This window comes from Equus quagga, chromosome 6, assembly GCF_021613505.1.
Source record: "Equus quagga isolate Etosha38 chromosome 6, UCLA_HA_Equagga_1.0, whole genome shotgun sequence".
Taxonomy (NCBI): Eukaryota; Metazoa; Chordata; class Mammalia; order Perissodactyla; family Equidae; genus Equus; species Equus quagga.
In genome coordinates this window covers 74,301,140-74,316,932 of record NC_060272.1, presented here as the reverse complement: position 1 = coordinate 74,316,932, position 15,793 = coordinate 74,301,140, and the positions used below count along the sequence as shown (strand labels likewise).

General features: G+C 41.8%; 1 protein-coding gene across 1 annotated transcript in view; it reads right to left on the bottom strand.

Moving 5' to 3' along the window:
- Nucleotides 1-8,201: 8,201 nt before the first annotated feature.
- FLT3 (fms related receptor tyrosine kinase 3) overlaps nt 8,202-15,793 on the bottom strand; it is a 78,012-nt gene continuing 70,420 nt past the window's right edge. Inside the window, exons 23-24 of the mRNA XM_046664717.1 lie at nt 15,560-15,665; nt 8,202-8,718 (exon numbers count right to left, since the gene is read on the bottom strand). Of these exons, the coding sequence (XP_046520673.1) occupies nt 8,596-8,718; nt 15,560-15,665 (229 nt within the window). The 3' untranslated portion in view covers nt 8,202-8,595. The remainder of the gene's footprint in view (nt 8,719-15,559; nt 15,666-15,793) is intronic.

The window sequence follows — 15,793 nt, the reverse complement described above, 5'->3', positions numbered from 1 at the left end:
TATCTCAAAGGCAGAGCATGAGTCAGCGCACTTGGGGTTTGATTTCCCATCTGTGGGTGCTGCCTTCGAGGACCAAATGGTGTGTTTCACTCTCTCTCTGTATCTCAAACTCTGAGTACAGTATGTATTTAATAAATGCTCACTAAACAGCAAGCCGTTTCTAAGGAGTGATTCTGCCCCACTCTCAGTTGTCTCTCAAACACTGTTATGTATTATTTTCTTCCTGAATATGCCTATCTCTATCTGAAATCACTTGCTAATTGTATTTATTTACCTGCATATCACGTCTCAGCCCGACTTATTCCATGAACCCGGACACAGTGTGTCTTGCTTGTTTCTGTGTCCTGGGTGCCTGGAAGGGTGTCCACAGCAGGCCCCCCATGAACACCATGGGGTGACTTAGTTGACCAAATGATCACATAGATTAAATTTCTCACCCTACTGTGTTTCATGTATACTCAAACAAAAATACTGTGGAAGATAAAATCAAAAAAAAGGAGGGGTCGGAATTTAAAAATAAAGACAGAAGTTGTTGCTATCTCCTTTTAGTACTAGAAATGCAAACATATTTCCAAAAGTCATACTAGCTACGCATTTGCTTCCATCTGAATTGAAATTCAGTGAGAGAGCAGCCTCATTAGCATTAATAAATCACTCACGTTTGCCCTGTGGTCTGTGAGAAGCAGGTGACAATAGTGCCTGTGACAATCTACCAGCAGCCACAGATTTTGTCCCAACTCTGTCTGTAGACAATTCCCAGCCCGGGACTCGCTCGGACTAACTAGGCCAAAGGGTCATGACCGAGCCCCCATCCTTTGAAAAGAAGCTGATGAAATTTACTTTTCAAAGAGGGTTAGTCAGGTGCTAGAAGTACCACCATCGCCAGCCCTGTCTTCACATATGAAGGAAGACATACAAGATTAACACTTACACGTCATATACCTTCATATATGTGAAAACACAGTGGATCCTGTCACGTGTGTGCAGCGTCGGGCACAGTGCACAGAGCACCGACCCAAGAGTTCTGATCCCGGCTCTGCCACCTACCATCTGACATTGACGCATTATTGAACTCTTCTGTAGCTAGCTTCTTTGTCTGTAAAGTGGGGATAATAGTATTTACCTCATGGAATTTTTGCAAAGATTAAGTGAACTAATATTCCAAAGTGCTTAAAATGGTGCCTGTTACATAGCACTACATGGGTGCTGGCAAATATAACATTTTCTGTGTACAATCTTCCTGTTGGGCGAACCACAGAATTTTCTCTTTTTTTCCCTTCTGCCACCAGAGTCACATAGTCTTTTCCTTGTCCCTGCAGGTTTTGCCTCAGACCCAGTTAACAGCCCACTGTCCATTTCCTCTGCTTCTCCCTCCACCACTGCCCTCAGCCTTGGTGCATTCTAGTGCTGACCTGACCACTTGAGTGCAGCGGCCACAATGTCAGAATAAGACTGTGGGAAAAGGGAAGGTGTGGTCTGTCTAGGGTCCCACGATTGGGCTGTCCAGGCCTTATTCCCACCCTTGTCCCTGGACCCTCAGTGAGTGGAAAAGAAGGTGGAGCTGAGGAAGAAGGGGTTCTTGGCTCCCCTCTCTTCGTCCCCCATCCCTCTTGCATGAGGCCTTACCAGTTCCTTCTGTTACCTCTGCACACCGAGATGATCCCCCAACCAAAGGTGCTCCTGCCCTGGGCTTGGAGCCTGGGGGTTCTCAGTTCCTCTGAGAGCAGCAGGAGATAGACATCTGAATTTGCAAATAGAAACTCCTTCAGCTCCTGGAAATGCTGATTCACGTGGCAGGACAGACCCAGCTACTGATAGTATTGCATTTCTCGCAGAGACTGGAAAACTAACCTCCTTTTATTTTGTTGTATCTATTGCAAAATAATGGAACTCCAAATAACCTACTAACATGTGAACCTTTAAGACACAAAAAGTTGAGAAATTAAATAGTCACGGATATAGAAACAACGTTCACAGAAAAGCCAAACAGATGCCACAGAAGCACCCTGGGGCTTAACTTGTCCTGTTTTGATGCTCACCAATCAAATCAACCAAAGAAATGTAGGGTGGTCAGAAGGTAAGGCAATATTCATCCAATCAAAAAGCTAAGTTATTGAATTGTGCACTATAACTAGGTGAATTGTATGGTATATGAATTATACATCAATGAAGCTGCGTTTCTTAGAGTTAATTTATATATGGATGTAGCCTCATAATTTGTGTTTGACCATCCAAGATATGATTCTTATGTTCTGGTTGCTGAATGTATTATATGTGACTTTATTATAATTTTTCTTTTGAAATAAGAGACTTTTAGCAGTATGCGGAGAAGATTCTTAAATAGGCACAGTCAAATTTTTATTTCATTTTTTAGTTGAAACACTTCGTGCACCTGCCCTCTTCAGCTACAGCCATTAACGTTTCATGACTGGAGCTTATGCAGAAGTGGCTTCTCAATAAGATGCCACAAAGGCAAATTGCTTTCCTCCATGTGCATTTTTAATTTGAGATAAACTGGGAGTTGGAACCCTTATAACCTTGCTGTTACCAGACCCTCTTGACTGGCTGAGGACTGAGCCAAAGAGGCAGACGGCACCCAGGCAGCCACAGGGGTGGCTGTGGCTGTGAGGAGGCGGCAGGCGTGGGTTCCAGGACACCTGCACCTCGTACCTCCGTGTGTCTGTAAGTGACTTAACCTTCTTAAGCCCTGGTTTCCCTGTCTAACTGCCACAGGACAAGCTCCTACTTTACTCTTTGTTAAATGGGGCAATCCATGTGAAGCCTTTAGTGCAGCTCTGGAGTACCATATGTCATCAATAAATGTTAATATAAAGAATTCATCAAAGTGAACCTTGAAGACATTATGCTAGGGGAAATAAGCCAGTTACAAAAGACAAATGCTGCATGATTCCACTTGTGTCAAGTTCCTAGAGCAGTCAAATTCATAGAAGCAGAAAGTAGAACGGTGGTGGCCAGGGGCTGGGGGAGGGGGAATGGGACAGAGTTTCAGTTTGAGAAGATGAAAAAGTTCTGGAGGTGGATGGTGGTGATGGTTGCATAGCAATGTGAACGTGCTTAATGCTACTAAGCTGTACACTTAAAAATGGTCAAAATGGTAAATTTTACATTATGTATATTTTTCCACACACAAAAAGTTAATCAAAGCCTTTTCTGCCTCATTAAGATAATTTGGAATTTAATACATGTTGGACCTCTAGGGTCAAAAAAGATGTGGTTTTTTCAGATAATTTTTCCTCCCTTTTTTTTTCTGTTGTTGCTGATGGTGATTCTGGCACAGACAGAAACAAATGTGAATACTGATATGTCATTTATTTTTGACAAAAATGACAGTGGGAGTGGCAGAGGAGTTCAGATAAGTCTGTTATGGAGAAAGTCCTGCATGATGAGCTAAGGAGAGAGAAGAAAGATCAGGAAGAAACAAGTGGCAGAGGTGGGGGAATGAGGAACAGAAAGGCAGGTGGACCATCGACGGGCTGGAACTGCGATAAGAGGTCACGCAGGACATCTTCCCCCTGCAGGCCAAACTCCCCTGGGTGTTTCTCTTACTCCTAAAGATCTCTAGGAAACAGACCCTTTGTTTTCGATACAGGAAGCCAGCCCCAGCTCAGACAATACTCAACACAGAAGGTGCTCCAAGAAGAATAAGTTCAAAAGTCAGTTCCCTGTGCAGATGAACGCACTGTAGAGAAGACAGTGGTGAAAACCAGGTGCTATAAGAAAACCTTACATCAGCCTGCTCAGTGAGGTCGAGAATGTATAAATACTGCACGTAAAATGCACAATCATTGCCGTAGTCAAAGAATGGATGAATTGAAGTTACTTACATGGGGGGTTGTTTTTCCTTCTAATCAACTGATCGATCTTTTCTTTACTCTTGCTTCTTAAAGTTTGCCTTTCCAGGGGCCAGCTCAGTGGCATAGTGGTTAAATTCTGCGCTCCACTTTGGGGGCCTGGGGCTTGCAGGTTCGGATCCCAGTCGTGGATCTACACACCACTCATCAAGCCGTACTGTGGCCGCATCCCACAAACAAAATGGAGGAAGATTGGCACAAATGCTAGCTCAGGGACAGTCTTCCTCAAGTAAAAAGAGGAAAATTGGCAACAGATGTTGGCTCAGGGACAATCTTCCTTAAGTAAAAAAATTAAAAAAAAGAGGAAGATTGGCAACAGATGGTAGTTCAGGGACAATCTTCCTCATAAAAAAATAAATAAGTAAATTAAAAAAATAAAAGCAAAGCTGTATCTTATTATTTTTTTTTAAATTGCCTTTCTGGAGAAGGGTGTAGTACTACAGAAGTCAGGCTACAGTAACGAAACACAGTGGTCCTAGGGCGCCACCTACTGGCAAGATCGCGGCAAAGGCCTGGCGCAAGGGGCTGTCCACGCAGCAGGAGCGACGCTCCGTAAAAACCAGCGCTTGTAAGTCGTGTTCTTACAGGTGTTAAAAACGTGTAGCTATGTCAGGGACACAGCTTGACTCACGGTAAATTGGAATCTGTAAGAGCTGGATTTAATAGAGTCAAATCTCATTTTCCCCTAAGTGGTTTATAAACCCCATCCTTCCTCAGAGTAGGTTGGCTTTTTTAAATATCATATTTGGTACATACAGAAGCTATGTTAGTAAATACAATGATATAATGAACACCTGTGAACCCATTATTCCACCCAACCCAAAAACCTTCCAATGTCATCAGTGTGAAAATAAGTAATCCTGCTATCTGTATCTTCACACAGTCCCCAGTGAAATGAAAGCGCTTCAGCTCCGTGTAAGACCATGAGAAATCTTGGAGGCATACAGTTGATTTTTTTAAGAAAGTAGGATCTGGAAGTCTGCATAGTGTATGGTACAATTTTTGCAAAGCTCATGAACAATAGAATATTCATTCTCAGAGAAATTACATTCGTGGTGCCTTAAATGCTGCAACAACACGGAGTGTGCTGTGTAGGGGATCCCGCGTATAGACACATTTGTTTGGCTCCATCCACAGTGAAGTCATGTTTACAACGTAAGCATGTCTTGACCAAAATCTCTTTGGCAGAAGGAAATGGAGAACACTCCTACAAATGTTAACTCACTTTTATTTTTCTCCCTATATCACCAACAAACATATTTTGACGAGCATTTTGAGAGGGCTTACCAAATGCCTGTGACTCTACGGCCTCCTCGAATCCCATCAAGATGACGGAAGAATAGACAAATGAAGTCAGGTTAGCACTCGACGCTAGAAAGAAGACAACTGGCTGACCAAAATAGAGAGACCTTTCTAGAAAAAGTAAAGCAGATGAAATTCTCAGTTGAGCCGGGGAGACTGCGAGTCAGTGCATATGTGTGCGCCAAGGTTCTCTGGTTGTAGGCAACAGAGGCAGCCTTGGGCTCACCGCATCAGAAGACGATTTACTGGAAGGATGCTGGATGGCTCACAGGCCTAACAGGAAGGCTGGAGACCAAAGGCTTGGGCAAGAAGAGGGAGCAAAGCAGCTGCAGGGCTGTAGGAAGTGGGCACTGCTTGTCACTCTTGTCAGAGACTGGTATCGCACGAATAATAAGATCCAACTCCTGCTTTCATCCTTGCCTGAATCCAGTCAAGGTACAAAGTTCCAGAACAAGAGAGGAAGTTTATTGCCTAGCTTGAGTCAAGAACCCTCCTCGGCTAGGGGGCAGAGCTCCCTGACTAAAGTCCCACCACTCTGCCCACAATAGGGGGAAGTAATACCTCAGATCACGGTGCCGTTACTGAATGAGATGGGAATTGACACTGGGTGGCCAAGGAGGCGCACCGTCACTACAACAGGGCCTTTCACGGATGAACGCATGAGCGAAATGTGTTACCTACACACCAGGGACTGTGATTCAGCCTGAAAAAGAAAGGAAGTCCCGTCACAAGCTACGACGCGGATGAACCTCGAGGACGTTATGCTACATGAAAGCAAAATGCACCAATGCCGTAGGATTCCATTTATACGAGGTAGTCAAATTCACAGCAACAGGAAGGAGAAGGATGGTTACCAGGGGTTCGGGCGAGCGGGAAGGGCGAGTCGTCTGGTGGGGATAGAGTTGCAGATTTGCAAGATGAAAAAGTTCTGGAGGTCTGTTTAACAGCCAAGTGAATATGCTTAACACTACTGAACTGTATTCTTGAAAATGGTTGAGACAGGACGTTCTATGTTACATGTTTTTTTTTTTTTTTACCACAATTAAAAATAAATACATAAATAAATGCAATAAATAAAACAACAGTAGAATCCAAGAGTAATCACAAGGCGAGTGCTAACAGGGGCTGGAAGACCACAAGTTATTAACCTAAGTTTCAGTTTCCTCAGGAAAAAAATTGGAATAATTTTAGAACTTCCTCCATGAGGCAGTTGTGAAGGATAAATGAGATAAGGCATATGTAGTTCTCAGCAAAATGTTTAGCGCATAACAAGTGCCTCGCAAAAAGTTGGGAAAATATTGACACATTGGGAAGAACTAAAGGCATATTTGACAATATGGCTAGTGTAATCCCACTGACGTACAAACAAAGAACTCTGGGTGTGTTTGTGTGTGTAAATACGCCTGAACAATAGAAATGTATTTAAACAAGATGGGAAAAAAATACCTGAAACTTTAACAGTAGCTCCCCTGAAGAAGCGTTTTGGGATTTGAGTGCATAGAGGGCAAATTTCACTTATTACTACAAGTGAAAATACAGAATTATTTGGATTTTTAACAGCAAGCATATTTTATGCTCTAAGTTGAGTAGGTAAAAAAATAATTGAATATATATACTTATGGTGTCCCGACTGTATGCACAAAGAAGTTAGGCATACAACTGGGCATGAATCATATCTACTTTCAGACTGATTAAAATGTGAGCAAAAAGGATGTTTACTTAAGAAGATAAATAACAACATAGGGTAGACTCTATGTTAAGACTCTATGTTAAGAGCCAGTCGGATGGTATAGATAAGAAGGCTGTACAAGATTTCAGTGGAGGAAGCCATCACTGTTGGCTGGTGGAGCTGAGAAAGACCTGAAGGGGAAGATGGAGCTCAAGTCTGGTCACGAAGCAAGGACTTAAATAGGGAGAAGAGAAGGGAGTTGGCATTCCAGGCAGAGGAGGGTGAGGGAAAGAAAAACTGGATATGGGAATGCCCGAGACACAACCACCAAACACAAGTAGGTGGTTTTGGCTAGAGAGGCAGCGTTAACGCGCAGAAATGCAGTGGAGCCCGTCGTGGTGGGCCCTGAAAGCTGGGAGGAGAATTTGGCTTTAGCCGCTGGACTTGGGGAACCACTGAAAGCTTTCCAGCCAAGGAGTGATATCTGCAAATCAATACTTTAGGAAGATGAATCTGTCAGTGGCTTAAAGAAAATTTTGGATGGCAGAGAGAGTGGGAGACGGGTTAGATGAAGAAGGGATTGGTGTAATCTGATTTATGGTGACGTGGTCTAAAGCAAGGGATTAAAACCAGAAAGGAAAGTGCAAATGACAATATTAGGTTATACTCATGGGCCAGGCATTGATCTAAGTCATTTATAGATTTATGTAACATATGTATATATTTATGATATACATATATTATATACGTCATTCATCTAATTCTTACAACAACCCTATAAGATAGGTGTCATTATTATCCCATTTTCCAGAAGAGAAAACTGAGGCCTAGAGAGGTTGAGGTACTTGCCCAAGGTCACATAGCTAAGAGGTGCTGGAAAGAGAAGTCCAGCCTAGGCAGATTGGCTTAGGAGCTCTTATCTGTAACCACTACACCAGAAGGGAGGATGAGAAAAAGAAAGAAAAGGGAGAGCTTCGAGTTCTTCACCAAGAACTACATGTAAGGGGACGAGGACGAGTCCAGGTTTACAAGCCTGTGGGATGGAGGGTGCTAAGCTTCAAGGAGGAAGGGGACGGAATCCCAGCAGTTGCTGCCAAGAAGAGAGCAGACGCCCAACGTCGGCTGCTCTTCACTTCGTCTCGAGGGCAGGAGTCACGGGTCCTTTTAAGAATCTGATGGAAGAGTGGGCCTTCTCAGTAGGAAAAAAAACCACAGGCACAAACAAAACACTGCACACAATTCCATCGGGTTCACGAACTCCGGTTAAGTCTTGCCCTAAATATGTCACGTAAACAATTCAATAACGGACATTTCTATAGTAGAAATTTTATTTCCATTCATAAAATATATCACTAAATAGCTGAAAAAGTTACATATTATTTTAAAACATAGATTTAAAAAATCATATTAGCTTCTCCTTAGCAAAATGCTTGTTTTACGTATTTACAAGGATATACTATACTTCAGGTACACGATTTTCACTCAAGCCAGCCCGAGACGGCCTTTGGATGTAGGTAGATGCTCCAGCAGAGTTAGTTATCCGCTCCCCCCTGCCTTGTGCAAAGGATGATTCGATTTTACAAAAGTTCCTTTGAAAACAAGAGTAAATACAGAGAGCTTCTAGAGAAAAGTCCAGCAAAGCAGTAGTTGAGAATGTATTTCCTTTTAGTGATGAAATTAACCTCGTTTTGGTGATCTACAGCCTGTTTAAGGTGGGCAGGGGGGTTGGGTCCTTAAGACTAAATGGTTTCTCTACGAATCTTCAATGTGAGCCTGTGGAGAGGGTAGCCCTGAATCCACCTCTCTGCTGTAAGGTCGCCTGTTTTGATAGACAGAAGGACGTTCCGAAACATGACCATCCATGTTCTGATACATCTGAATACGGAAAGAGACAGAACATTGATTACCATCTGATAAAGACTTACATGTCGTGTGCCTATATGGCAAATTATTACTGACTTTTAGCTACCCACAGGTCTCCGAAGATATTCTACGTGTTAATTGACAAAGCAATTTTGGTCCTTTTACTAATGGAGAAATCAAGTCATAGTCAAGTATTTTATTTCATTATTGTTTCTACCTTTAGACATAAAATCTCAATCTAGAAATCTTAAAGCCATGCAGAAAAACCATAAAAGAGTAAGGACACAAAAAGAGATCCGTTCATTACGCAATTAATACAGGAGACTGATTCCTGAGTTTTCACTTGGGAGTTTAGTGACTTCTAAATAATTTTCCCAGATGAAAACAACTTTATTTTTTTTCTGTTTATAAAGTTAACACACATTCATATAGATGATTAAGGAGTATAGAAAGATACATGGAAAAAAGCTAAAATCATCAGAGGCACCCGCTATTATGGATAGCTTGCTATGGACACAGGTACACAAGATTTTGTGTCTGTAGGCTCAGATCGTAGATTCTGTTTTAGGACCTTATTTTAAATTACTAATATATCGTTTTTATGTTGTTCATATGTTACATATTTTCACTATTCACTAAACATGAGCACATATCATCTTTTTAACGGCAGCCTAGGGTTCCACAGTAGTGATGTCCCATGATGAAGCTTTTGATGGATTGCTTATATAATATAAACTGAAAAGTGCACAAGTGGCTTTGCTTGTCTTTGGGACAAAATAAAGGCAGTGGAATCGCTGGTTCAAAGAGGATGCACATCTGAATGGTGGTCCATGTGACCAGGCTGCCCTGCAGAAAGGTTTACTTATTTCTACTCCTATCAATTGTGCTGGGAACACTATTTTCTCCAGAGCCTCACCAACAGTGGGTATTAACAATCATTCACATCTCTAGCCCTTTGTCAAGAAACAAGTTCTATTACCTCCTTACCTGCATGTTTCGTGATAAGCAAAGGTGAGCATCTCTTTCTATATTCAGTGGCCATTTGCATTTCATTGTGAACAGCCTGCTTACCTCCTTTGCCCTTTTATATTGGACCATACATGTTTTGCCTGTTATTTATAAGGACTCTTTGTAACATAGGGATCATGTATTCTGTTTGACAGACTCCCTCCCTTCCCCCACCCCTCGCTACCGTTTATTGCTTTTTGTTAGTGTATTTTTGACAGTCAGTTATAGTGCTAACTGACGGGACTGTCTTCCACTCTTAATTTTTCTTTCTAGAAAACAAAAAAATATATATTTCCTTTGGAACCTGGTCTGTACAATGACAGTAACTTGAGGATGGGTAGTAACAATACATCTTTTTTGTGAAGTGGACAGAGCAGTTGGTTATGACCTGTTGGACTTGTTGATTCCAAATGCCTATCTCTCGCGCTGAATTTCTAACCATCTAATAAAGCCTGTGACATAAATACCAATAACACCTCAAATCCAGCATCTCCATGCCTGAATTCATTATCTTTGACCCCCAAACCTTCTCTTCCTCCGTATTTTTGTAGCTGTAAATTGTATTTGCAATTTCACACCGCCATTCATCCAGTCCCACAGGCAGAAGTTTCCGAATCATCTCAAGCTGTCTGCTCCCACAGCCAATTGGTTATGGGTCTAGTTCTGATATGTCACTTTTTAATGTTGTCCTTTCCATTTCTTTAGGTGATTTTTTTTTAAAGATTTTATTTTTTCCTTTTTCTCCCCAAAGCCCCCCGTACATAGTTGTATATTCTTTGTTGTGGGTCCTTCTAGTTGTGGCATGTGGGACGCTGCCTCAGCGTGGTTTGATGAGCAGTGTCATGTCCGCGCCCAGGATTCGAACCAACGAAACACTGGGCCGCCTGCAGCGGAGCGCGCAAACTTAACTGCTCGGCCACGGGGCCAGCCCCTCTTTAGGTGATTTTTAAATGACTTTTTTAATTGCACAAGTAATAGATGAGTAGATTTTCCTTATAAAAATTTGGAACTCTAGGTTTTCAAATGTATCAACATAAAGAGGTACATAAGATTTTCTTATACTTTTTAAAATGTTTTTTCTATCCTTAGTTATGTTCTCCTTTAATTCTGAATGTTACCTATTTGTGCTTTCTCTTTTTGCTTCATTGTTCTCTTCAAAGTCAGTATGCTGTAGTGGTATATTTGTTTAGTGCCTTGTTAATACGCAATATTAATATACAGTGTAGACCAAAGCCAGACTGCCGTATTCAAATCCTAAGTCTGACACTTACTGTGTTACCTTGGGCAAATTACTTAACCTCTCTGTAGGTCAATTTACTAATCTGCAAAAGAGATAATAATAGAACCTACTTCATGAGACTGATGTGAGGATTAAAGGAGTTATTATGGGTAATATATTGGTAGAGTGCATGATAAACACTCAAAAAATGTTCGCTATTACATTGCTACTATTATTAGTTCAAAAAACAACTTTGGGTTTCCCTGATCATCATTACTATTTTATTTTTGCTGCTGTCCTCAGTTTAATTTATTCTGCCTTTATCTCTATTACTTCTTCCTTCTGCTTTGTTCATTCTCTTCCTTCTCTCCCTCCTCCCTTTTCTTCACTGCTTTTTTTCTTTGCATCTTGAGTTGCAAGTTTAGTCATCTATTTTTTTTCTTTTTTGTTTTCTAACAAATGAATGTAGAGTTATATATTTGGCCAACTTCCACAGGTTTTAATATGCAGTGTCCATGTTAATTTCTTTTCCCTGCTCTTCCTTTCCTCCTCGTCCTTTGTCTTAACTACGACTTCTGTAAGAAGCGTGATTTTTAATTTCAGACATATGACTTTGGGGGCTTTTTCAGTTGCTGTTGGTGATTTCTCATTTCACTACATTACGGTTATGGATGTGACCTGTCTGACAATTTTATTTATTTTGAAATTCTCTTTCTCAAGTGGGTTTACTAATTCCTGCCATTTTGTGCTTTCTATTTCCAGGAATTCTCTTTGTTTCTCTCTTCCCCATTTTGTTGGGTTGATCATGTTTTCTCAGGTCCTTTTTTTCTTCTATACTGAACTTGAGGTTATATATCTCTCTTTATTTTACCGGTGGTTATACTTACGTTTTTAACACCCATATTATTCTTATGTTTATTTAACAGGGTGGCTGCTCCCACTGCAGAACTTCTGCAGAATCCCACTAGACGTCTTCCTCCCTTTTATGAAAGCACTTTTGTTTTTTTCAAAGCATCCTCTGTTGTGAATTTTCCCTCTTCACTCCAGTCTTAACTGCTTTCATTGTCTCAGGGATTTTCCACAGTTTCTGGTCCAAAAAGATCTCCTTCTTGCTTTCAAAGACAATTATGGCCTCACTTCTTTTTTTAAAAAATATATATATATTTCCTATAATTTTGGGGGCTGATATGAAAGGAGAGATGATGTGAGTTCAGGCCCCTTCCTTGAAACAGGAGGTGTGGGTGTCCCTTCCTTCCATCATCCCCACTGCCACCACCTTAGTTCACCTCTTCATTGTTGCTCCTCTCTACTGCTGTAGTCGCCTCTTAACTGATGTCCTTACTTATTTTTTTTTATTTTTATTTTGGTAAGGAAGATTTTCCCTGAGCTAACATCTGTTGCCAATCTTCCTCTATTTTGTATGTGGGTCACTGCCACAGCATGGCGCGATGAGCGGTGTGTAGGTCCATGCCCAGGATCTGAAACTGTGAACCCTGGGCCACCAAAGCAGAGCATGTGAACTTAACCATTACACCACTGGGCCGGCGCCCTGATGTCCTTACTTTTAACCTTTTTCCTCTTCTTTCCCAAACTTACTTTTATGTCTCCTTTCCTTCCTTTCTTCCTTCCTTCCAGAAATATTTGCTTAGCTTCTTCCATATGCCAAGCATTATGCTAGCAGTTGGGTATGTAAGAGTGAACAAGACAGATGTGGTCTCTAACCTACTTTCATGCTGACATCCATTCATTTATTTAATAACCAGTTATTGTCTCCTGCCTCTGAGACTACTCCAGGTGATATAAGATGAGCAGCGCATCATCCTTGCCCTCACAATCAGTCTAGTGATGAGAAAGACAGACCCATAAAGCAAAATTATCATACAACATGATCTGAGTCTCACATAGAGAGAGGTATGGGATTTCTCACATAGAGAAAGTGCTATGGCATTCAGAAGAAGGAGACTGAAACGTGACTAGGCGAGTTAGGGGAGTCTCTGCAGAGGAGAGAATAGTCACTCTGGGCCTTTACGGCAAATATTGAAGCATGTTTGTCCATTGTGAAAATCTTCACTGATTTGCCATCATCTAAATAATGCCTTAGACTGTCGTTCAGTGGTCTCCCTGAGCTAACTCCATACTGCTGGGGCTGGGTCATATCTAAAGCTATTAGCCTGCGTTTCTCTATGTGTTTCCCTTCGCTTCTTTCTTGTTCTCCGAGGGCCATTTTCCTTCCCTAGTCCATGATGAAGCAGAAACAGAGAATCTACAAAAACCATTCTCACGAGTACTAGGAAAGATTCCCCTGGGCATGCTAGCAAGTCCCGTTTTCCCATCCAAGAGACCAGATATGACGGTGCTCAGGGAACGTGAGGGGAAAAGATGGAGTGGCACCAGAGGAGGAGCAAGCTCTGCTCACAGCGGGCAGGGCTACCTGAGATGATTGTGTAGATTATGTCTTGCTCAAAGGTGCCCAGCCAAGCAGGCAGGTGGGGACTGAAACTCAACCTATGCTCTACTCCCCAGGCTTCTAGACTGGAGCGTGCTACACCAGCCAGGGGTACAGAGTTCCTCTTGGTGTATTCATCCTGCCCATAGCGGGGCGCCATTTTCTAACTTAACTAAAGAAGCTACAGCTTGCTACCTGTAGCTGATACTGATAGGGAAAAGAGCCTTCTGTCACAAAGGGTCAAGGAGCAGAGTGGACGAGATGGGGGAAAAATGTTGGAGAAGCATCCTTGGGCATGCATACCCTGACCTGAATCATCAGCCATGGAGAACTTGCCATTCAACAATTCCTGATACCCCTAAGGCCCCCTGAACAAAACGAAGGGTATCTGGACGTCCTGGGGGTGTAGAGGTATGAAAGGAGAACCGCACACCAACCCCAGGTGGTCCTGAACAAAGCCAAGGGCTCTTTAGCAGCAGCGGACGCTCCCCCTGGTTACACTATACTCAGTCTTGTTTTCTTCCACATTCCCCCACTCACTGTATAGTTTAGCCACACCATTTATTTTCCATTCAACATTCTCAACTTTGAACCTTTATTTGTCTTACTCATTTAGCCTGGAACACCCTACTAACCCCCTCCCTACCCAACAGCCAAAATACCACTCATTCTTCACAGCCCAGCTCAGATAACACCTCTGGGAATCCATATCCAACTGCCCAACAAGCAAAAATTACTCAATACTTTTTCTTTATTCCAACAGCTCATTTCTTGTTTCTTCATATAACTCTTCTTTCAGTTTATCTTATAGCGTCATTAACTGTTTAAGGGTCATCTGCCCAATAGCCTAGAAGTCCCTTGGGGGCTTTTCATCTCCCTCAACATTTTTGACCCAATTCCCTGACAATAACTTAATTTCCGTATGTGATTTAAAAAAATAATAACAGGAGAAGAGGACACACATCATCTACGCAGCTCTCTGGAAAGAATGCAGAATTGAAAATGGACTCAGTAATTTAGAAAAGAGGGCAGACAATCCATTTAAAGAATCAGATTCATATTTAACTAACAATTATTGAGTAACCACTAAGTGCCCAGTAGGGGCTAGGTCTTTTCACAGATGTCATCTTATTTATTCCCTATAACTCCATGAAGTGAGATTTGTTAATCCAATATTTCAGATAAGGAAGTTGAGATCTCAAAAAACGTCAAGTGGAGCCAGCCCTGATGGCCTGGCAGTTACAGTTTGGCATGCTCCAGTTCAGCAGCCCAGGTTCATTTCCTGGGTGCAGAACCACATCACTCGTCTGTCAGTAGCCATGCTGTGGTGGCGGCTCACAAAGGAGAACTAGAAGGACTTAAAAGTAGAATATACCACCATGTACCAGGGCTTTGGGGAGGAAAACAAAAAAGAGAGAGAGAGGAAGATTGGCAACACATGTTAGCTTAAAGTGAATCTTTCCCAGCAAAAAAAAAAAAAAAAAAGATTAAGTGATTTATTCAAGTCATATAAGAAGTAAATTATGGAGACAAGATTTAAATCTAGGTACTGGGAGTTCAAGGTCCCATCTTTTGTTCACTTTGTCTAGGGATGGCTCCTTTCACAACACCAGGTGGTGTTGATGAGGGAAGAGTCAGCAAAGTAATTCCAAGTCCCCGAATCATCTAGTTTAGCAACCCATTTCACAGATGAGAAAACTGAGGCCCAGAGAAGTAAAGTGACTTGCCATCATTGACATAGCTATTAGGAGGGAGAGCAGCTGAGCCGATGTTAGACCCTCATGGCTTCAAGTCAATGCTCCTTCTGTCTACAGTATCACATGACTGAGTTGTATGATTATTCCACACTAAAGCCTCATGTTGAATTAGGAAAGGTCAGTGGCTTCTGGAGGTCGGGGATTAAGTTTTATTCAGTTGTCTGTCTGCACTGGACACTTCAAAGCAGGTAATTTCTTAATCAATTGGCTGAAATCTTCAGGAAAATTTTTTTCCTCTTTTTTTCCTAAAAACACTTATCAACAAATATATCTAACCCATACAACTTTTAAAGGGCAACCAAAATAAATTGTGGTGAGAAAGACAACTTGGGATCTTTGGTTTTTAAGAAATCAGCAACCAGTGTTCTTGTTTACTGCTTTCCTTTACGATAATGCTTTATAAAGCGCTGTGCTGCTACATACCGCTTCTTCTGCATCTGCCAGCTGACAGCCTAAAAACGAAGTCAGATTAGGGAAGGATGGTCGTTTCCTTGAGTCAAAAGCCCAGCAGGATTGCATTATAAAGTATCTGTAAAAGCAACAGAACGAGGAGCAAGATGAGGAAATCTGAATGAAGCAAAATGCATCGTTTTCCACATAATGAAGCACCATGTATTGCGGTGGAGATATTTACGGCATGTTTGTTTTGTGGCAAGT